The following is a 24,613-nucleotide window of genomic DNA, read 5'->3' as shown; positions in this document are numbered from 1 at the left end:
ATAGGCGATTTTTCAACGGTAACTACCACAGTTTCCTATGCTATGGCCCACCAGATGCTCAGATCAACTTCATTTTTCGGCTCAACGCCTAAAATGATCGAGGGAATGAGATGGACGGCATGGATCGGATCAATGGATTAGTGGTGGGGCCTGTGTGAGCGGTCCACTTCAAGTTCTAAATCAAAGTGATATATATATATATTTTTTTTTTCATTACAGCATCCAGCGTCAAGGACGCTGGACGGTCTAGGCACACACATATCTAAGGTGGGCCCTGCTCAGGTGGGCCACCATATGCTTAAGTGGTGTGGGTACAATACATATAAGGTGGGCTCCACTTGAAGATGGTTTGGATAAAATACATGTTTCAGGGTGGGGTCTATCCAAGTGGGCCATACAACCATGTTATGATCACATAAAGAAAAAAAATGAAATAGAGAGGGAGAGAGAGAGATAGAGAGTGGGATACGCATGATGGAGGGACCCCGGCACTATGGGCCCTCCTTTCAATGATCTACAACATAAATCAAGTGGGTCCCATTTCATGTAGGCCCATTAAATCGAAATCCAACGGTGGAGATCCCTTCTCCACTAAAATAGACGGTCTAAATGACCCTAAGTATGCAATGAAAATAAACATCATGATGGAGTCCATGGAGAATGGCCCCATCATGGAATGATCATGATGATCCAAGTGGGCCATCGGCCACATCTTAGGGTCCAAAGTGAGATTCAAACCATTGATCAGTTGGCCTCACTTGGCCCATCATAAACACATGAAAATCTAGCCTATGACACACCCACCGTTTGATCTTCTTGCTCCCTTGGCTTCCTTAGCTCCTTAGCTTTGATTCCAACGGAGGAGATGAGGTTTGGATGGTTGAGATGGAAGATGAGAGGGTGGGAAGGTGGGCCACACTTGTTGCTTGGGAATGCTTGGAAAGGGTTTGGACGTATGGTGTTTCTCTTGCTCGGGAGAGTGGTTTGAGAATGAATGAGAGAGAGAGTTGTAAAGGGAGAAAGAGAGTGATGGGTGATGGAGTGATGGATGTGGTGAGTGATGGGTGTAAGAGATTTTTTTGACTTTTGTGGCAAATGGTGTAAGAAAAGTATGGGCTTGTGTAAGAACTTTTTGACTTTGGGGCTTGCTTGGGAAAGGGTGAAAGGTGATGTGTACTTGACATGTACATGATATGATGGGATTGATTGAGGTGACATATTGTAGAGATTCTCTCAGGTTTTGCAACGCGCGGCGTTTTCCTCTCACAGAACGCTGGCCCACATCTCCTGACCAGGGTATCGCCTCGGCGCGCGAGTCACGGCATCGGAACCGCGGCGACGGCGCGGTCGTTATGGTAAAGGTCTTGGGTTGAGTCGACTCAGGTTGACGGCATGAGAATTAGGGTCGCGCGCAAATACCGGTTAAGGGTCGAAGGTTGCCGGAATTCAACCGGAAAGACCGCGGAGTCTACGGAACGGTACGGTATAGGATACGGAGCTTACATGGAATGCTTTGATTCTTTTTCTAGTTTATATTTCTTTCTGTTTATCATTTGTGAGTGAGACTGGAGATTAGATCTCGATTCACTGTGTTGTTGGGGTGCTGCACAACTAGTATCAGAGATATTGTTTTAGTTCTATTGGGAGCGATGACGGAAGAAGAGGGTATATCAACTTGGACATTTTTTTGTGCATTTTGGTGAATCTTTATTATTGATGCAGGCTTTTCTCATGTGCTTAAAATTGTATAATGTGCTACTACAATTTCATTGGCTTTTGCACATAGTTACACGGTTTTTTGGTTTAAAACCATTTCTAAATAAGAAAAAATACCATTCCCAAAAATTAAGAATGATTTAGAAGTGAGCTAGAAATTGAAAATTTGTGACAGTTTTCAACCGTCCCTAATTTTTTGTGACGCCCTTTTTAGCCACAGTTTTTAGTCGTTCCTAAATGGTTTAAGAACGGTTTTCAACCATTCCTAAAGAGGCATTTTGGTGTAGTGCCTAATGTTTATCTGTCATCTAATCTATTGAGCAAGTCACACATATCTGAATGAAGGGAAAGCGCAAATATCAGGTTGATCCAAATTAACCATTATTTCCTATTGTGTGCTCCACCCAACATTTGGATATGTAAATGAGCTGGCACAATGGATGGATGGCATGGATAAAACACATACATCATGGTGGTGCCACAGAACCTACCAAGTCACCACCAAAATTGAATCCCCTGTTTTGTATACCGTGCCTTCTACCATGCCAATGACCAGGGATGGTAGATCGTGAACATCCATCTCGTGGGCTCAACCTGACCTCAAGAGAACCCAACCTAACATGAATTCCAACTGAAGGGGCATAACCCAATGTAAATTGAAGCCTTATATACTTAATTGAACTTGATCTAACCCAACCCAAATATATGTAATTATTCCCAGCCTAACCTAACCTGAACCTATTTTCTACATCCACACCGAACTTATTAAAATCAGGTTGGCATTTTCCAACTAAAAGCAACCTTAGGACCTTGACAACCCACATTAATCAGGTTTGAATTGACATGCACGCAAGTCGCAATTCCAGATGCTCTAGGGATGTAGAGACTCATGCCCTGGTTTGGCCAACTGTACATTCACAGGCCATGGTAGGTTCTATAAAATGATCCAAATTGGCGAGATATTTCGAGGTCATCCAATACAGAGCAAAGGTGTCATGGTGTTGGGGTCTGCTTGAATACAACCCGGACCTATTAGAATTGGAATATTTTCAAGGAAAACTTGTAATTGTAAATTTATTTTTAATTTTTTTATCTAAAAACTTTAGTGTTAAAAATTTTATTTGAAGGTTTTGCTAACATCCTCACGCATGAGGTGATCTATTGTCAATCTCATACAACTAGGAGGAAGTGGATTACCTGGTGTGGTGTGGTGTGGTGTGGTGTGGTGATGTCACAAAGTTCTTTGAGATCCACTATGACGCATGTGTTATATCCACACCCTCCATCCATTTTGCAAGATCATATGGGCTCAAAAATGAGGCAGATCCAAACCTCAAGTGAACCACACCCCACAAAACAGTGAGGGTATTTATGTTTTCCCTTCATCCATATTTATGTGACCTTATGAATAGGTTGGATGGAAAATAAACATCATGGTTTGGATGAAATTATACATTTGAGCATAACTTTTTTGCTAGTTTGTACTTGAGTGTTAGAACATATGCTTAATGATATGGTAGTATTTTGTCTAACATCTAGTAAAAATATATGCATACTATCACAAATAATTGTATGCATGTAATTCCAACTTAATCCAAGATCAAAACGGAAAGCCCTTACCCTTAGTAGGGGGTTCATGGGCGGTGCCTAAACCCCAAACCCCAAAGCATATAACATATTTTTTTTATTGTGTAAATTTCATAATCTAACTGTTTAATATGCACAATTCAATTGGTCTAAAATTGACAAGAAATGTCAAATTGTCGAGAGAGAGAGAGAGAGAGAGAGAGAGAGAGAGAGAGAGTCAACCAAATAGGCCCTGGTTGATTATAACTCAAGCATAATTTAATTAGGTCCCACTACATTGTAATACAACAAAATGAAACAGAGAAAAATGGAAAATGATAGGTTAACCCGTTTTCCAATTTTTCCCAAAATGGCCCTCTCAACTTTGATTCATCGAATCCTCCTCAATTGTCATGTTAAACCTAGCTATAGTAGAAAATATGTTGTAATCTTCTTCTTAGGGTTAAATAATGAAAATAGAGAAAACATGGGGAAAAACAACAAAGAGGAGCTTTACAGGCATATCAATATTCATAACTCTTCATCGAACCAAGGCAAGGCTAAATGGATGAAATAATCTTTCTAAATATGTGGGTAGTTTTTTAGTAGGAAATTAAATAAGAGAGTTAAATCTAACATAGCCAAAGATTGTATATTTTGTGATTCCAAGGCAGCTGAATGGCAAAATAATACACAAGACGAGAATTTACAATGAATCAGCTAAAAAGGACTCAAGAAGTACATCATTCAGAAAAGAAAAACTAGAGAAATACAAAATGATGTTATTGAAGCTTGTCTTCAGCCATAACTGATTCCCGATCTTCAATAAAAACTTTAAGCTTGATTTCCTTCTGATGGCAAGATATTCTAGTCTGCCAGCGGCCTAATTTCTCTCTTTATGTTCAGTCTCCGATTTCTTTGTTGATTGATGAACATCAAACGAAACTGACCATGGCATTTTTCACTTGTGTAGAATAGCATCTGTAACTAGGGTAAAGCCTTCAACGCAAAAGGGGAAGCATTTGGATGCACTATCAAATTGAATTACAATTGTTGGTCTAATAAAGTAGAAGTTTTCTTGTTTTGCATTCATGTTCTGCTATTGAGGGTCTGGGCTCTAAATTTCAATTACAGTGCTTTCAACTTGTAATTGTGGACTTGTAGTGATACTTACTGATTATGAAATGCTAAGAAATATCATTAGTTTTGTTATTTCTCATGATTAAATCGATTGTGTTTGGATGCTCAGTTGGACTGAATTTCATCAATTCAATTAAATCTGCACATTTCAATTCGGACATGAGATGATATGATTCTCTACTTGGGTGCTAGTCCCTTGTTATGAATGGCTGGGGCTAGTGTCACTCAGGCCATTTCCAATCTTTTGAATTGAATTTTTGCAATTCTATTTGATTGAGCTTCCAAATGCAACCCGAATGTTCATAATTCAATTCAACCAGCATCCAAATGCCTCCTAAAGCATCCAGCAGACTGACTTGTTGGAGCGAGAACACCATGACTTAAGTTTACCAACATTGAGCTGGTTTTGAGATAAAAGTTCCATGAAAACCATATGGCACCCTTTGTGGCAGTGTTATTTTGGCGACTGGGCCACATTCAAACTTCCTCGTGTCGATTATATGGACCTGAAAGGAGAGAGTAGACAAATTAAAAGCTAATATGAGCATTGTTAAGGCCACATTTGGATGCACCATCTGATTGAGTGGCAGAAATTAGTTCAATAGAGTGGAAGGGGCCGAATTATAATTCCTTTCCTTAAATTTTCATGGCAAGGAAGCATCCCTCAAATTGTGTTTAAAATCCTTTTGTTTCCAACTTCAAAGTATCGTACAATCAGAATATGGAGTGTATTTACTATATACCAATATGCAGGCAATTGCAATCGTTATTCCTCTCTGCTTAACTAATTATTGCAATTCAATCACTAGTGCATCCAAACATAGCCTAAGGCTTTCGTACAGTTTCACCTAGGGGTTACGACAGGAAGTATATTTTTTGAATCTATCCTTGGGAATTTTATAGTAGTCATGGGTTGCTTGTGCAACCATTGAGGAAAGAGAGAGAGAGAGAGAGAGAGAGAGAGAGAGAGAGAGAGAGAGAGAGAGAGATTCAGTATATGAATTTACTTGAGATATGTTAGTGTCTTCATTATGAACAAAAGAGATTATCCAACCATCGTCTTCCTTGCAACCTCCATGCCTCGAGATAAAGGAAGCTCCTGAGCAGAACTGGTTTTCCTCAAGTGTATGATACTCCACCTTGATCTGCTCTTCACAATCTCTCTCCTCCTAATTTGCAATTTTTGGTTATCAGAATCAGAGCCAAAAGACTCAATAATGTAAAATTTATAGCCAATATATGAGCTTTAAGGAATTGAAGGATTTTTATCTTGCTCATATGGGTTTGCCTGCATCCATGCAATTGAGTACTCATGATGGCATGTAGCAGATGGGTGCAAGTTCTGGAGCACTCATTCTAAAGGCCATACCATATATGGACCACTGCCTAAAAAATCATGCAAAATGCAAAATACCAAGTTCTCAATCTGAGCTAAGAAATTGCCACATTGCTTTTTTTGGGCCACGTCCTGATCAAGCGGTGAAGGATTGTCCAGTCTGCCTGATTTTGGGTCATAGCCCATCAGATGACGGGTCCAGATCTTGTACATGTCTTCCACCACATGTTCTACAGAAAGTCGTGCACAGCTTCCATTTCTCATGTAACATATCACTAGAAAGCATTAATTCTTGATTATCTCTTCAGTGATACTTTGACAGTTTTTAATCACTTCTTCACCCTATTACTCTTAGTTTCCTGTTAAACCTCAAACCCACGAGTGAAAAAAAACTAAAGCTTGGTTTTAGAGGTGTAGAAGATTTCTCACCTTATAAAACCTGTTTTCATTTTCTTCAAAGTATAATTTGGCTAGCTTTCCATACTTCGGCAAACCTACAAAAAGTAGATACTTCCAATTTTAACTACAACATTACTTGGAAGCAACGGCAACAAAAATGGAACCCACATAAGAGAGATGTTTTTTCATACCACATGTACAGCTTGCATCGGAGTCGATGACTTGGGTATACCCATATTCATTCCTTAAACCATTAAAATTATCATTGATCATAGGGAAATCCATGGAGAAGTTGGTGTCTGTGAGATTCTTCTCTTTAACATCCCTGCTTTCCATGTTTAATCTCCATTCATACACACGCGAGAAAAATAATCCATCTTCTGCAGAATGATCGAGGTTCTCCTGACTTGTAACGATAGGCTTGAATCCTCTTGAGAACCATTCAAATTTGTTGTGGCCCATGTCAGGGCCCGGTATGATGGACCCCAAAGCACGACAACCCCGCACCACAACCTGTTAACATCTCTACTGTCAAATGAAATTCATGTAACTACCTCTTTCTGTTGATGACTCCAAATAAACAAACACCATCTTTTTGCTCTTATTCTTGTTAGTTTATCCTCTCTATGTCAATGACATAGTTAAAATGGTAAGAAATTGTGATTAGGTGATAGCAGTAGACTCTTGTTTTGCTAATTTACCTCATTTGCTTCTTCGAAACAATTAAGAATGTGAAATGTGCAGTGGGGCTCCACTTCAAACCACTTGATTGAATCGCCATCTCCATAGCGGGGCATCACTCCAATCCTGGCATACCCTTCTTTGTCATACTTGATCAATCTACATATGAAAGTTGATGTCTTTAGAAAATCCGACCCACCTGATTATTTTTTAGTTCTTATGAAATGCATAGAATTAGAGAAAGACTCACGGGCCTCCTTGAACGAGCCTAATTACATCCATGGTAAGTGGAAAATCCATGATTACGTTGTACCTAAGAACCACATAATAAAGTATTAGTCCTTAATCATTCAGATTGATATTTGGGATCTTAATGCAATCTAAAGTGCACCCATTTGTTAAACATTGCAAATGTTTACATATTGAGGGAGTTTTTGGGCCTTGTTTTTATAGATCAAAAGGCATAAAATATAAATCTATTTGATTAAATATATTAGCTAAATTCGGGTGTTTCGGGAGAGAGAAAGAGAGAGAGGTGATGGTTTCTTATAGAGATTTTTAACTTAATCAGACCAAAACGAATACTTGAAAACCAAACTTACTGTTCTGTAACGCCTATTTCATGGCAAAGGGTGCTTCTCTTGAACTTGAGATCCACCTTGTGAGACAATCTCTTCCCATCAGCTGAAAGCAAGCAAGTCATACACATGAATGTATTGACAAGATAATGAAATGGTCTCCTTGGTATATGGACCCTGTTATGGCTACTTGTGAGAGCAGGCTTTTATGTGTCCCAAAAATATAGCTGGTGCAGTCATCAGGCAGGCCTCATAACCTTCCATTTCTTTCATATCCATTGACCCACCTAACAATTGGACCAGCTTAATTTCAGGCTGTATCCATGACATGAACAGAGCATGTTTTTACCGGAGGAAGCGTTGCTGGCCGTCCTATTGGAAAATTCAATCATTATGCAATGATTATTTTCTAAGGAACTACATGGACTTGGATTATACGTTTAGGAATCCTGTTTGGATAGCAGGTCGAAATCTCATATTCTTCTTACAACGGTCGCTAGTGAATCCATAGAAAACACTAATGATTACTTGGTGGAACCCATCATTTTCTTTGCTATCTAAACAACATAAAAGGTCACATCAATGAAAAACCTTTTCTATTTTCATGGATTTCCATGTGGTTTTGCTCACATCCAAAAAATGTCCTAAATGGAGTGGATACCTGATATAACTCCCAAAACAAAAAATGGCTTCTTTACATCAACCCCCATGATAACTAGCTCCCCACTTCCTGGAATTCTCTGTACCATTACAAATGGAGTTGATTAATTGGCAAAAGAAATAAATATATATATATATATATATAGGCATTGAAGTTAATTAGTACTTAATCCTGTTTGTGATTAACGACATATGAGAATGTACCAGACCTTAGGATGGCTGGTGAACGGTCGATCCCAAGCTCCATCAGCGTCCCAATTATCAAGTGTTTTTAGGGTAGCGATGTCGAATTCTTGCGGAATGTGATTCTCAGAAACTGTATAGAATTTCCCAGAGTGTTCGAAGACATTGGTGTTGCTAATGTACTTGTTTACTTTCCCAAATCTCAACTGTCATGACCCAAGAAGGTGTTAAGATAATTGATCATTTGTTAATGATAAAATCAATGGAACAAATCATACAATGGATGTGTGTGGCAGCAACCACATGAGTACTCATAAGTTGTGGCTCGAATAAACTGTTGAAGTCATGGGCCACATTTTAGATGAGTTGTAAATCAAATATTGAACTGATAACTTAATTGGGTGATTGGTTGGCGTACAATGGATGGTCACAATGAAAATTATTTAACAAAACATTTCCATTAATCAAAGGTTTGGATTGGACCGTATCTTCAATGGACCATTGCACAAAAATTCATTGATTTGATGTTTGTAATCATCTTACCAGTCCAATATTCTATCCAAACGGATAAATTTGATTGAAAATCTAAGCTCATCTGCTCAATGAAATATTTGATGATGAGACAAACTGTATGGTTTGGATGTATCAGATGCCCCCATGAATGAATTATTTATTTAGATTGGTGGAAATAAAAAAGTAGCTAGGAAAGAATATCCATTTCTTTAGATCTGACTGCACGAAGGAAATCGATCTTTTTAGCTTTTCTGCGTTTCGCAGATGAATTAAAAAGTTATATCAGAGAGAATTGATTTCCTTTCCTCAGTTACTTTTTTATTTACACCCTTTCAAACAGATGGTCTGATTTAGAAGAAGTGATTGCATACATGATTTAGTAAATAAGCGGCTAGGATTGCTGGAGAATCCCCTTCAATTGCAGGAAGAAAAGAGGGCCTCTTCCGCTCTTTCTCAAGCTTGTACGTCTCTGATTCAACGTATCTGTTCTTGTAGGACACAGTCCACTTTCCTTGATTGTCTTTCCTAAAGTATACAGCATGTAGCATCCCTTCTCCTTCAATCCAAGTTTCACTTGATCTTCCCAAGATCGAAACCGTTGATTTTAAAGATCCAAAGAGGGGATTTGGACCTGCAATTTGGATTAAACCCAAGTATCTATTTGCATTAGAATTAAGAGGAATAAGAGAATTTGATTAAATTAATGAGATTTTTCTAAAAAGCAGACGTTAAGCATCCATCAAGTGTCCAGACCCGAGAAAGTACCCGAGTTTTAATTTCTGATAAGTGGGGCCCATGTTTCAGTAATCCATTCCAGACAATAGGTATTTGCACCGTGGATGGACCAAATCCCAGAATTTCATACCATCTCAGGTCTTCTTTCATTTGATGGGCCCACCGGTTTAACCGCTTTGATCAAATGACCAAGGGCCCCACTTGTAGCAATTAAAAGCATGAAGAAACCATCCATGTTCTGATGCATCGAGACCCTACGATTTCTCCCCATCGAAACATACAGTGGCTGTATCGATACAGCCATTTCTTTCCGGATAACGTATCTGTTCTTGTACGACACACAGCCATTTTAATATACACGTACTCAACGTCAGCTGAATAGTCAGTCATCCATCATGCTAAAGACAGGAACGAAACATCGCATCTAGTCTAATGCCTGCAATTCAAATGATTCATCTCAAATTTATACACCACTGGAGTATGATCCCATGCGTTCCACGGTTTCGCTGTTCGAGATACGTGGGGCCCACAAAATTCCCAAAGTAGAGTGATCCGTAAATCAGGTGGGTCATACCAAAGGGAACAACGGGGAGGATTGCGGGAAATCGGATTGCGTACTGAGTTAGTAGGCTCTTATCATACTGAGTAAACTTAGTTGGGCCTACCTTGAATGTATGAGGTCTATCCACGCCGTCCATCCATTTTTTGCATCTAATTTAAGGGGTTGAGCCTAAAATTGAAGCATATCCAAAGATCAAGTGGATCATACCACAGGAATCAGTGGGGATAATGATTTCAAACCCTTTTAGGCCCCACAGTGATGTTTATTTATCATCCAACCTGTTCATAAGATCATACAGACATAGATATGGGAAAATAGTAATATAAGCTTGATCGAAAACTTCTGTGGCCCTCAAGAATTTTTCAACAGTCGACGTTCAATCAACTGTTTCCCATGGTGTGGTCTATTTGAACATTTTATATGTTTCATTTTCGAACTCAAGCCATAAAATTATCTAGTAAAATGAATGGATGGAGCGGCTAAAATACATAAATCATGGTGGACCCCACAGAGTTTACTCAGTACGCTAAGCGTAGTGAGTTAGTCACTTCGGGTGATAATGCCACCATAGAAACGTCCAGATGGGATATGAGATCCACCGTGTTGTTTATATTCCATCCAAACCATTCATAAGGTGAAACCCACCGGTATAAAGGGATACACCAAAAATCAGACCATTCCAAGATGAGCTGGGCCACACCGTGAATATATAAGTTTTAGGCATGATTGTACATTGCTCCCTATGGTGTATCCACACCTGAGTTTTTTTTGTCAGGATGATTCTTAGGATATACTGTGAACATGAGAAGACGCATCAGATGCACGGTTTGGATTTCTTATACACATATTTGATCATTAACTTCGTTTTGTGTATGAGAACTCTGCATTTGGGTCATGGTCCAACTATATCCAAACCGTCCATCAGGTGGACCCACGATGGGTGGGCCATAGCTCAAGATCCCATTCAGTGACCCTCTAAACCTCGAAACTGATTTTAATGTGTCAGCTAACCCAGTCGGTCATGCATGGATGCCATCTTAGATTGGTCTGGACAATGGAGGTTGACTATTTCCTCCCTTCGAGGCGTTTGCTTAATACATTCACGGTTAAGATCAACCATCCATAAATTCATCTGGTCCCGTCATTGATTGGCCAAGCAATTGGGCCCACAAGGACCTTATGAAGGTTTCAATGGACGTCATTGTCGTACTGAGTAAACTCTGTTGGGCCCACTGTCAATGCATGTGGTTTATCCACACCGTCCATCCGTTTTTCCGCATCATTTTAACAGTTGAGCCCAAAATTTAAGCATATCCAAATCTCAAGTGGACTATACCACAGGAAACTGTGGAAGGATTGATTTCCACGGTTGAAACCTTTCTAAGTCCTGCAGTGATGTTTATTTGTCATCCAACCTGTTCATAAGATCACACAAACATGGATGAAGGGAAAATACAAATATCATCTTGATCTAAAACTTTTGTGGCCCCAATAACTTTTCAATGGTAGACGTACAATTCACACTGTTTCCAGTTGTGTGGTGAACTTAAGCTTTGGATATGCTTAATTTTTTAGCCAAAGCCCTAAAATTATCTTATAAAATGGATGGATGGAGTTTCATAAATGACGGTGGGCCCCACAGAGTTTGCGTTCTAGCGTACAGATTACTCTACACAATCCGCTTCTCATATCCCTACTGTTTCCTATGTTGTGGTACACTTAAGCGTTGGTTATGCTTCTGTTTTGATCTCATGCCCTAAAATGAGCTGACAAAACGGGTGGACGGCATGGATAAAACGTATACAACAAGCATACAACACGGTGGGCTCCACAGAGTCCTGACATCATGTAGCTAGGTGGTGTTGGGGTCATCACGCGCGTCCCTATGGGTGATGTTAGTAGTTTTGCAAGAAACCAATGGAAAAAAACAAAAAGCCCAAACATACGACAGTAACAGCAACAAGAAAACAATGTACCGTTTCTGATGTAAATGCCCTCAGGAAAATCGATTGGAATATCCCCTTCAATACTTGAAATCTGGACCGCTCGTCCGATTTCTTCTACCGGTGCAAAATTGCTCTGCAATGTAATTTACACGGATGGAATTTTGGTTAGTCATGGATTTATCATGTCATGACCTCAACACACGTCCACCACAGATCACACAAAAAAACCCATGGGAAATAATCACATCCGTTGAAAAGCATGGTAATTACCATACACAAAAGCTGTGTGGGGCCCAATAATGATGTGTGAGTTGAATCAAAACCATGAATCTGGTTTTTATCTTCATGTTCACCGTACATCTCAAGAATCGTCCTAATAAAAAACTCAAGTGGGACACAACACAGGGAGTATTATATGATCATGCCTAAAACGTATATATTCACATGGTGCGAGCACCTGAGTTTTGGAGTGTTCCTTCATTGTAGTGGAGTGCACCTGATGAGTGATTTGGATTGAATATACACAATCTAGTGGACCGCACATTCTATACGTGGAACTAGGCCTAAGATGAAGTGGCGAATCTAGTGGACGGATTGCATTGACACTCAAACATCATGTTGGGAAAGGGAGGTGGGCCTCATTAAGATAAGTCTATAACTATATCCGGACAAATGGCGATATTTTCTATGTGAAAAATATTCTTATCTGGTTGGATGTATCTAAGGGAAATTGCAGTATATTTTTCATGTTTTAATTATTAATTACATATTACAGAATATATGGTGGAAGGGATGTTGTATGGCATTGACAGTACAAACTTTTATGTATGGAAAATGAGATGGAATCGGTAGGTTCCACCTTGATGTATATGTTTTATCAACGCCATTCATTCATTTGGCCAGATCATTGTAGGGTATGTCTTAAAAAATGAGATAGATCCAGAGCTCCAAGTGGACCATACTATGAGAAGAATATTTAGATGGTTAGTGTTCAATTTCCAATATTTATGTAGTGTGGTCCACTTGATCTTCGAATATGGCTCATTTTTTTGGCTCATGTCCTAAAATGATATGTACTAATGGATGAATGGAGTGGAAATAACACATAATGTGGTGGGGCCCACCAAGCTTTGGGTTTGAATTATCATGAAATCTCATCCGGGGCACCTCCTCTTCACTTGTGATGCTGTTTGTTGTATGCATTTTATTTTATGCTGGTTTAAGAGAAAATACATGTAATTATATCAAACAAAACAGGCCCTAAAGAGAGATTCCATCATTCTCATAAAACTAGCCTAACATTTGTAGATATATGAAGAGGAATGATGAGATTCAGCACCAACTACCATAAGCCTACTATGTTTCCAAGCCGTTCAAAAGGCCTTGTGTCGTGAATGCCTTTGAATGTGAAAATCATGTCGACCCAAGTACCGGTATCAGGTGGATCACACAATAGAAACTACTAAAAAGCCAACGATTTGACAAAAATGCACGTTTAGGGCAACTCATAAATTGATGGGCATGATTTTTTGGTCCGATAATCTCAGATGAATCCAACCTTTTGCAATATGTGACACATAGTCAGAAAAGACATGGGCATCATATTAAGCTTATGGCAATTGGGCCATGTGATCACTCACTCATAGTAAATATCATGTCACTAAGAGATGGCCAGAACATTCTTCACCTTCTGTTGTGTTTAGGTATGTCGAAAAGAGGATGAAATATACCTTACCTTCGCTTGTGTTTAGGTGTGTCGAAGAGATGACCAAAATATACCTCTTGTGTTTACGTGTGTTGCTTTGTGTTTAGGTGTGTCGAAGAGATGACCAAAATATACCTCCTCTTGTGTTTACGTGTGTTGCTTTGTGTTTAGGTGTGTCGAAGAGATGACCAAAATATACCTCCCCTTGTGTTTACGTGTGTTGCTTTGTGTTTAGGTGTGTCGAAGAGATGACCAAAATATTCCTCCTCGTGTTTACGTGTGTTGCTTTGATGGTACAGAAATATCATTATAGACACACCTGCCTAACCTTTTTAGATTTTGCATTTAATCATATCAAAGTCATGTGACCATCTTCTTTGGAATTTGGAGTTATAATCAAAGAAGACGAGTTATAATCTATACCAGCGATGGGACCATAGGTTGATCGACGACGAATCGAAATATGGAATCAACAAAAGTGTCCAACATCATTAGAGAAGCATTCTTGATCATTGTTGAAACATTTATCCCCATTGGAAGAACTTGTCGCAGTTCTTTAAACCAAGGCTGCTTTTAAAATCACAAAAAAATAATAACAATAATTAATTAGAGATGATGCTTAGTGGTTATAATATGAATCAGCATTCATCTTCATTTATGTAATTAATCAAAAGAAAAGGATTAGAAAAGAAAAGACAAAAAATACACTTTGGAAATTTTTCTTAGCTTGTTTTAGGTCGGAGGATTACCTTTACAGTAGAAAAGAACGGGGACTTGCAATGATGAAATTTGGGCGGGTTGAAAGGTCTGTTCATAGAGCCATGTGATTGGAAAGCAATGGAAGAGGAGATGGCCATTTTTGGGAGCTTTTCTTTCTTTAGTCTCTATGAGTTATGTTTGTAAAAAATCTCCACCCCAACCAGGTGTGTGTGTGTGTGTATATTAGAGGAGACTTTTCTTTTTATTTTTTAAGAGATGTCCAATGCTTTTAGAGCATTAGTTGGGGGCGGATTAGCTGTTACCCGGGCAACACCCACTATGGTGTTACCCTTACCATGTGGAGCCCACCTTGATGTATTTGTTATATATCCACTCCGTCCATCTGTTTTACCATCTCCTTTTAGGACATAATCCCAAAACTTAAGAATATCCAAATCTCAGTTGGACCAATTTAATCACTACTTGCCATTAAAAATTTGAAAAGGCCCATCATAAGGCTTACATAATGTTTATTTTCCATCTAACTTGTTGATAATGTCAAGAAGATCTGGATGAAGTGAAAATATAAATATCAGCTTGATCCAAAACTTGTGGCTCACAGAAAAATTTAAATGGTTATTCATTACTGTTTCCTATGGTGTGGCCCACCTGAGATTTAGATATTCTTAAGATTTGGGATTGAGTCCTAAAATGAGCTGGAGAAACGGATGGGCAGCGTGAATATACAACACATCACCAACGTGGGCCCCACAGTATGGGTAACCCACCTAATTTCCCTATCAGTCATAGTGCTCCTAGTTGCATTGGACTCTTGGGGCTGTTTGTTGGCCTGTTTGTTAAATCTGAAGTTAGAAGTCCGAATCAGAAATATGAATTTGAAAGTGGAAAACCTAGTGTTGGATTTAGAGCAACCTGTTTGTGAACTGATGTAGAGCGGGTCGCAGACAATTACATGGCCAAGATGGATCAGAAAAGGCCTGGTCGACGACAGAAGTGATCCAGACCATCGAACCTTAAATCGGGCGTATCTTGCAATCCGGAATGAGTTATCTGACGTAAAATATATGATTTTGGGGTAGAACGAGCTACTGAAGCTAACCAACCCCGCTGCGCCGGGTTGCGCAGCCCGGAATTGCGAAAAACCCCTGGATTGACGGTCGTTTCCCTGTTTTAATTTCGTTTTTACTATAAATAGTAAGTTTTAGTTTGATTATAACTCTTCATCCGTCGGGCTTTAGGAGTCGCGCCTAACGTGAAAAGAGCTTAGAATAATTAGGAGAACGGTTTGGTGAAGCCAAATAGGACACTTACTATTTTTGGCCAAAAACCTTGCGCACTAGTAGACATCACGACCGTCTATAAATAGTAAGTTTACTATTTATAGTAAGTCGCGGATTCTAAGAGTTTGAGTTGTAGTTTGCTTCTAATTTCTTTCTCATTGCTTGGTAGCCCTATTTAAAGGGTTGCGAACTCGTTTTTATTCATCAATTAATCAATTTCGAATTTATTAGAATTTATTTCTATTTTCTGCTTTCTTTCCTCGTGGATTCGAGAAGTCTCTATGAGGAGTCCAGAGAAGCTCCGTGGATTCGGAGTAGTTATCCTCATCACGTTCATCCCTGCGTCATGAACTAAGGTCTGAAATGCTTGGAACATGTTAATTTGACACATTTGTCCTCATGAAATAATCATGACTAAATCCTACCATTAAAATCTCCATAGATTCAATCAAAATGTTTATTCATTATAAGGTTAAAAACACCTAAATGAAGAGACCACACAAAAATCATCTTAATCCAAAGCTTTTGCAGCTCGCAAGAAATTTTTAATTATCATTTATCACTTTTTCTTGAACTATGGCCCATTGGATCTGCTTCATTTCTTAGATCATGCCGTAAAATGAGCTTTCAATATGGATGGATAGTATGAATGTTGTCATATACATCACCGTGGGCCTTATAGTCAAGGTCCCACCCACATCGGTGGATCCAAATTGCATACTAACCACTTCAATAGCCCCTAGCTATTGGTCAGTATTGTGTGGCCCCCATCGTATTGTATGTTTTATCCATGCTGTCCATCCATTCTTCCAAATCATTTTAGGGATTGATCCTAAAAATGAGGATGATCCAAATCTCATGTGGCCCCGAACTTTCTTGGCCCATTAATGGTCACTCACCAATATTTCCTACAATATGGCCTACTTGATAATTGGATTTGCTTCATTTTTTTGTATAATGCCCTGTGATTATTTGAAAAAAAACGGCTGAACAAAGTGGATATAGGATACATACATCAAGGTGAGCCCCACAGTTAGGGCCAAGGTAAGTGGCACGTGGCACACAACCCAATATGCTAAACCCCCGTGGTGGGATGCGGATTAGCTAAGGTTGAGTACTACGAAAGTTACGTCACCAAGTTATGTGGGTCCCATCATGATATATGTGTTGTATCCAATCCATTCATTTATTTGGAGAAATCATATTAGGGCTTATCCAAAGAATGAGTCAGATCCAAACCTCGAGTGGACCCCACCATAGAAAACTATGGGGAGAGTGACGCCACCATTAAAAGCTTCTAAGGGCCACAAAAGTTTCCTATGAAGCTGATATTTTTTTCCCTCCTTTCATGTCTGCGTTAACACATGAAACAGGTTGGATCTCAAATAAATATCATGGTAGACCTTAGGAAGGTTTCAACGGTGGGCATCACTCTCCCCACTATTTTCTCTGTGGGGTCCACTCCAACTTTGGATCTACCTCATTCTTTGGATAATACACTAAAATGATCTCTCCAAATGGATGGATGGTGTGGATACAACACATATATCATGATGGGCCCACAAAATTCAGTGACATCACTTCAGCATCGAGTCTACTACTCAACTTGGTCCGCTCCCTCAAATCCGGGTGGGTGGGATTGCGTAATACCCCACTCAGTAAATGGTATAGCTAGAGATGGGTGGTCCTGTCAAATGGCTCCATGGGCCATACCATAATGTATATGTTTTATCCACACTGTTCATTCATTTTTTCATATCATTTTAGGGAAAATGACCAAAAACAAGCCAAATCTATGGCTTAGGTGGGCCATACTACAAGAAACAGTGGGAGTTGGGTGCATACCATAAAAAACTTCTTAGGACCACATAAGCATCTAATCAAGCTTATTTTTGTGTTTTCCCTTCATTTTGTGTGACTTATGAAAAAGTTAGTTGGCAAATAAACTTCACAATGGACCCTAAGAAGGTTTTAACTAGAGCTGTGCATCGAACCGAGTCGGATCGGATTGGGTCCAACTCGACTCGGTCCGAAATCTACATGACCTGACCCAAACTCGATTCGATCTGAGATGAGTCCGGGTTATTTGACTCGAACCGATCCGAACCATTGCTGGCCCGATCCAATCCGAGTCCGACTCAGTCAGGAAAACCGAGTCGGATCGGATGGGGCACAGTTTGAAGATTGGTCCAGATGCAAAATCCAAATCGCGAAAACATACCCCTTAATAGTCTTCTCATGAGTCCACCAATGTCCTGTATTGAGGACAACAAGATCTGCATTCTTGTATTCCGGAGACGATCCTCAATCAAATCCAATCGAAGCGTCTCCCTCGCTGTTCCATTCGGCGCCATGAATTCCCATTCCTGAATGAGGAATAGTGACCAGAAGAACTCCACTAAGCAATTATAATCCTAGCCAGCGAATTAAAAACAGAGAACTAAAATAAGAATAACTACAAACACCATTCCGAACTTGTTCTCTTTACTGGAATTGGAATTCTCTACTATGGAAGTCAGGTTGTTGGGGAAGAAGTAAGAGTAGATTGAAGAGAATTGGGATTTGTAAGAAGTCGAATTTGAAGTCGAATTTGTGAAAATGCGATTGACCCAAGGTGGCGAAGAACCATCGTTGGGATTGAAGATGAGGAAGATGTTGCAAGCGATGAATGCGAACATGAAGCCATATGCGAATACCATTGTTCTTCGTCCTTGGAGAATGGAAAGAAGGCTCTTCAGCTCTGTTAGGTACTTAGCTGTATCAGCCATTGTAGTAGAATTGTAGATATAGAGAGAGAGAGTGTGTGTGGCAGAGAGAAAGACAGAGAGAGAGAGAGAGAGTGGCCCTACTCGGATGGGATCGGATCGGTCAGGATTGACCCCGATCTGAACTCGATCTGATAAACTGTCAGATCTGAATGACCCTACTCGATACACACTGATCCAGGCCGTCGGTTCAGTTAGGATCGGGTCAGATCAGGTCGGATCCACTAGATTAGGTCAGACATGCCCAACTTTAGTTTTAACGGTAGCCATTCCATTCCCATTACTTTCTATGGTGTGGTTGACTTGAGGTTTGGATGTGCCTCATTTTTTGGGATCATGATCTAGGACGATATAGAAAAGTTGATGAGCGGTGTGGATCTAACACATAAATCATAATACGCCTAGAGAAGTGTCTCAAGTCAAAAGTTGGGTTATGTTTCCATTCACCATGAAGCTAGACCTTCTTTGATGAAAAAATTCAGCAAAAATACATGGAGTAGTTTCTGCATTCCGTGTTAACAAACCAAACTAACTTTCCAATTCCAAATTAAGTCAAAATTTTCAGCGTTACCAAACTGGCCCTTAGACTATCCAATTCAGTGATTTAGATTGTTCATTGGGTTCAGCACTTATTTCAGGGGCTATCATGCAAACATAGCACTGATCTGACAAATATAATCATTTTATCAATGTTCTTTAATATGGACGGTTAATATATATAACTTTCACAGCAGTAGGTCCAATCAACAATTTGATTCATCTAATTTTTTTAGGGCTTTCATGGATTGGTTATGATTTTAAAGAATCAGTACCCGATCATGATTTCAATCTGGGAGGGGTTGCCCCACGTCACTGGACTCTCTCTCTCTCTCTTTAATATGGTGGGCCTCACAGTGATGATGTGGCAAATTCACACTGTCCATCAGTTTTGCTCACCCATATTAGGGCATGGCCCAAAAATAAAGCTGGTCCAAAGCTCAAGTGAACCACACCATAGGAAACTGTGGGATCAGGTATTCAAGTGGAACTCAAAAAACAGGTTGTTACAGTATATGAGCCTCTCAGGTCCAACCGGTCGTACTATACCTCAGGTCTGACCAGTTTGAATGCAGTTAATTTGGGATTGGATCATATAACACTTTGGGCCTATTTGCATACCACCAATAAGTTACTTTTTCTACTTATAATAGTATATAAGTGGCTTATTTCATATAAGTAAATTTAATTTATGATGAGTTATAAGTAACTGTTTTACTTAAAAGTACATGATCACTTCCATTAATTCTTTTAGCTTTTCTACTTTTCATTAGTTGCTATAAAAAAAATAAAAAAGATAAAAATAAATAAAAATAAAAAATAAAATTAGCTAGCTGGAGATACAAAAGAGAGGAGAAGGTGATAAGTATGTTGTTAGCCAAATGTACTTATCTCCTTAATAAGTAGAAACTAAGATAAGCTAGTTGTGGAACAAGTAGTTTATCTTAAGCAACTTGAGATCCAAACACCCCCTTGATGTCTACTTAAATGAGAGAGGGAGGACTCATTTAAGGGCTAACACCTCATGTCCAACTCGCTTAAATGTCGTTGATTTGGGGCTGGATCTAACAACGTTTAATCTCTAAGTAAATCCTAGAGGGAGGACTCATTTAAGGGCTAATTCATATTAATAAATGAGAGGGAGAGAGAGAGGGGGGGGACTCATTCAAGGGCTACTTCTATGGGTACTATAGGGGCTTTGTGAGCCCACCATGTGTATGTTCTATTCACGCCCTCCATCCATTTTGATAAATCATTTTAAGATGCGAGCCCAAGAAGGACGCAGATTGAAGGCTCACATGGACAACTGGAAGTAGTGGGGATTGAAAGGTTATTTTTGAAAACTTCTCGAGAGCATAAAAGGCTTGGATCAAGCTGATATTCATGTTTCCCATTCATATAGGTTTACCTGGCCTTCTCAACAAGTTGGATGGCAAATAAATATCAGTGGCCTTAGGAAGTTTTCAAAGATAGAAATTCAATCCCTGCCTCTTGTGTTGTGGTCCACTTGATCCTTAAATATGCTTACTTTTTGAGCTAATGCCCTAAAATGATATGTCAGATTTGAGGGACAGTATATATATATATATATATATATATATATATATATATATATATAGTGGGACCCATAAAACACAGACAAGGTTGTCCATTTTTAGGTAGGTCCCCATGGGTACGGAGTATCCAATCCGGTACTGCTTTGATGTAGCAAAATTTTGTGGCCATCATCATGTATGTGTTATATCTGCATCACTCATCTATTTTTGTTCATATCCATTTAGGACATGATCTCAAAAATAAGATAGATCCAAAGCTTAAGTGGGCCACACCACCAAAAAAAATAATAGGGGGGGAGGGGGGGAGGGACAATGACAACCACATTTGAAATCTTTATGGGCTCACCATAATATTTATTTTTCATCTAACATTGTTCATCAAGTCACGTAGACTTAGATGAAGAGAAAACACAAATACCAACTTGATCCAAAAGTTCTTTAGCCCTAGGTAATTTTTCAATGGTAAGCATTATAGTGTGGTCCACTTGAGCTTTTGACCTGCCTCATTTTTAGACTCATGCCCTTTAACTTGGGAAAATAGATGGACCTTGTGGATGTAACAAATACATCATGGTAGGTAAAATGGATGGACTGTGTGGATGTAACAGATACATCATGGTAGGGCCATGGAACTTTGCCACGTCAACATGTGCAACCTTGGTACAAACTAAGTGCAGTCCAACGGAGGCCTATACTTTATTTGCCCACCTTGATGTGCATATGAGATCCACTCTAACCATTAGACGTGTAATTTCATGTTGGGCCAGGATCAGAAAATCAAGTTGTCATGTGATTAAAGTGGGCCATAATAGTGAGAATGGTTGGGAAGGAAACATCCAACCTTGATTTTTACATGACCCACCGTGATGGGCATGTGAAATACACTCCAACCATTAGGTGTCACACGAAAAGTTGTGATTGAAGTAAAAAAATCAGGCTCGTAGTGGTTCAAGTGGGCCACACCAAGGGAAACATTTCGGAGGGTAAGATATCTATGTACGCTATTTCCAATCACGTGGTCCACCTAAACCACGGATGGCGCTGATTTTCAGCCCCTTAGTCTAACATAGGGTGACTTACCTGGTGCTTGGGATGGAATTCGCATTACACCAACTTGGGCCCACTCAAGCTGGCAACTCCATTTCTGATTAAAATAACTTTTTTCGAGACGACATTTACTAAGGTGAATTAGTCCTTAAACAAGACCTTATCTTGGATTTAAGTGAAGATTAAATGCTATAAGATCCAACACCAAATGAATGGCATCTAAGCTGGTTGGACCTAAGGTATAGTCCACCCGGTTGAACCATGCATTAGGTCCAACCAGTCACATTGGTGAATAATTAATATTAATAAATGCGTGCAGAGAGGAATTACTTCACCACTTGGGAATGGAGTGGATTGCTTTGGTGGGGTGCGGATTAGATACTGATAAGGTCAGTATCCAAATCGCTACTGAAGTGACGTCACCAAGCTCTGTGGGCCCAACCATGATGCATGTGTTATATCCATACCGTCCATTCATTTGGAGAGATCGTTTTATGGCATGATAAAAATAATGAGATAGATCTAAAGTTCAAGTGGACCCCACCATAGAAAACAGTGGGGACAGTGACATCCACCGTTCAAAACTTCTTAGGGCCACAGAAGTTTCCGATCAAGCTTATATTTTTGTTTTCACTTCATCCATCTCTATGTTAATTTATGAATAGGTTGGATCTAAAAAATACATCATGGTGGGCCCTATAAATGTTTCAACGGTGGGTGTGACTGATCCTACGGTTTTCTGTGGTGGGTCCACTTGAACTTTAGATCTATATCATTCTTTTTCTAATGACATAAAACGATCTCTAAAAATGGTTGGACGGTATGGATACAACACATGCATCATGGTGGGGTCTACAGAGTTTGGTAACATCACTTCAGTAGCGATTTGGCTGCTGACCTTGTCAGTATCTAATCCGCGCCCGCTTTGGTGGGTCCTACCATGGTATTTATATAATGTCCATCTTGATTACTGGCATGCTATTTCATGATAGGCCAAGTCTCATAGATCAGCTCCCTTTGTGATTAAGGTGGACCACACAATTGGAAACCGTATATGACCATGGCTATGCTTGCCTTTTAAGTTGTTTTCATCCATGTGACCCACTTGAATCATGAACGGTCTGGTTTTTGTACTTGCGACTAAGTTTTAGTGTGACATCTAATAATTGAAATGGATTTAATATAATTATCATGGTGGCCCTTTTAAGAGTGAATGTCTCTCCCAACTGTTTTCTTGGTGTCGCCACCTGAATCACAGGATATCCTGATTTTTTCATCCATGGCCTAACAAAAGATTTCTCATCTAATGGTTGGAGTCGGTCTCACATAGGCATCAGAAATAAGGGGCATGGTCTTCCATGTGCAGGGATTGGGTGGTACCCCACCAGGACGACAGCGGATTAGGGAAGCGGATTTGCTGGTGTACCACACATCAGCTATATAGCTGCTGTACGTACGTGTCGGGCGAAGATGAGCACTGACGCTCCTCGACCTCCGAGTTGTACGAACGGTTCAAAGGAGATCAAAGTTACATGGGCCGCACATTAATATATTTATTATATCTACACCGGTCATCTATTTTTAGAGATTATTTTAGAGCATTATCCAAAAAATGAATCATATCCAAGGATCATATGGACCACACCGCAAATAGCAGTGGAGAATGGAGATAATGATTTTCACCGTAGGGCCCACCATAACGTTTATTTTCATCCAATCTTGTCATAAGGTCGCAAAGACTTGAATTAAGAAGAAAAATAAGTTTCATATTGATCCAAAACTTCTGTGACCCCAAAAGGGTTTCAATGGTAGACGTTCAATCCCCCCACTGCTTTTGCAGTGTGGTCCACTTAATAGTTAGATCTTTCTTATTTTTAGTCTCAAGCCTTAAGACAAGTTCATCAAATGGATGGATGGTTTGGATATAACACCTACCTCGTGATCAAACCCACTAAACTTGCTGACGTAAATACAGTGGCTATATAGCTGGGGTGAGGTACACTAGCCAATCAGCTTCCGCGGATTAGGTGAGACTCCGGCCACACCCAAGACAGTGCGGTGGTACTGTGTGGTTACCGTGGGGCCCACTTTAATGTTTGTATTATGTATCCATTCCGTCCACCTATTTTTTCATATCATTTTAGGGCATTATTCCAAAAATTAAACAGATACAATTATCAGGTAGACCATACCGAAAGAAACAGTGGTGATTGACTGCCCTGCCATTAAAATTTTCTTAAGGCACAGCTGCGTGTTTTTGTAGTGTTTATTTACCATCCAATCTACTGATAAGGTCACGTAAGCCTGGATGAAAGGAAAATCAAATATCAGCTTATCCAAAAGTTGTGTCACTCATTAAGGATCAATCAACACTTTTTCCTATGATATGGTATACCTGATAGTTGGATCTGTTACATTTTTTTGATAATACCTTAAATTTACTGGAAAAATGGATAGACAATGCGGATACACAATACATGCATTAAGGTGGGCCCCACAGTAACTCCACAGTAAGGACCTCACCATCACGGTTGTGCCCGGGGCTGACCTGATCCGCTCTCCACCAGGAGGGACTTCTTTTTTTTCTTTTTTTTTCCTTTTTTTTTCTTTTTTATTAGTGTCAAGGCTCCATGGGGCCTACTAGGATCTATGTGTTTTATCCATGCCATCCATCTATTTTGAAAGATCATTTTAGATTATAAACCCAAAAAGATAAGATCAAAGGCTCAGGTGGACCACACCACATGAAGCATTAGGGATTTAAAGCCCACCAATGAAAACTTTTCCAGGATATAGAAATTTCAGATCAATATTTATGTTTTACCATCATACAGGTCCCCGTGACCTTATGAATAGATTAGATGAAAAATAAACATCACAATAAGCCTTGGGAAATTTTCAGCACTAAAGAGTTTAGTCCCCACCGCTTAATATGGTGTGGTTCACTTGGGCCTTCAATCTGCCTTCTTTTGTAATAATACTCTAAAA

The 24,613-nt window shown here is 39.5% G+C and overlaps 1 protein-coding gene across 1 annotated transcript; it reads right to left on the bottom strand.

The window, feature by feature from the left end:
• Positions 1–4,808: 4,808 nt before the first annotated feature.
• On the bottom strand, positions 4,809–18,488 carry LOC131224135 (carotenoid 9,10(9',10')-cleavage dioxygenase 1-like). Its single transcript, XM_058219682.1, has 14 exons — positions 18,186–18,488; positions 17,942–18,086; positions 14,144–14,274; positions 12,046–12,148; positions 9,144–9,403; positions 8,286–8,465; positions 8,078–8,156; positions 7,441–7,522; positions 7,089–7,151; positions 6,859–6,997; positions 6,349–6,670; positions 6,188–6,252; positions 5,430–5,591; positions 4,809–4,928 (listed from the first exon to the last, which is right to left on the bottom strand). Exons 1-14 carry the CDS (start codon positions 18,486–18,488, stop codon positions 4,809–4,811), a joined length of 2,154 nt encoding a protein of 717 aa, XP_058075665.1.
• Between the last annotated feature and the right edge of the window lie 6,125 nt (positions 18,489–24,613).

This window comes from Magnolia sinica, chromosome 13, assembly GCF_029962835.1.
Source record: "Magnolia sinica isolate HGM2019 chromosome 13, MsV1, whole genome shotgun sequence".
NCBI classification, from domain to species: domain Eukaryota; kingdom Viridiplantae; phylum Streptophyta; class Magnoliopsida; order Magnoliales; family Magnoliaceae; genus Magnolia; species Magnolia sinica.
This window is presented reverse-complemented; position numbering and strand designations above follow the sequence as displayed.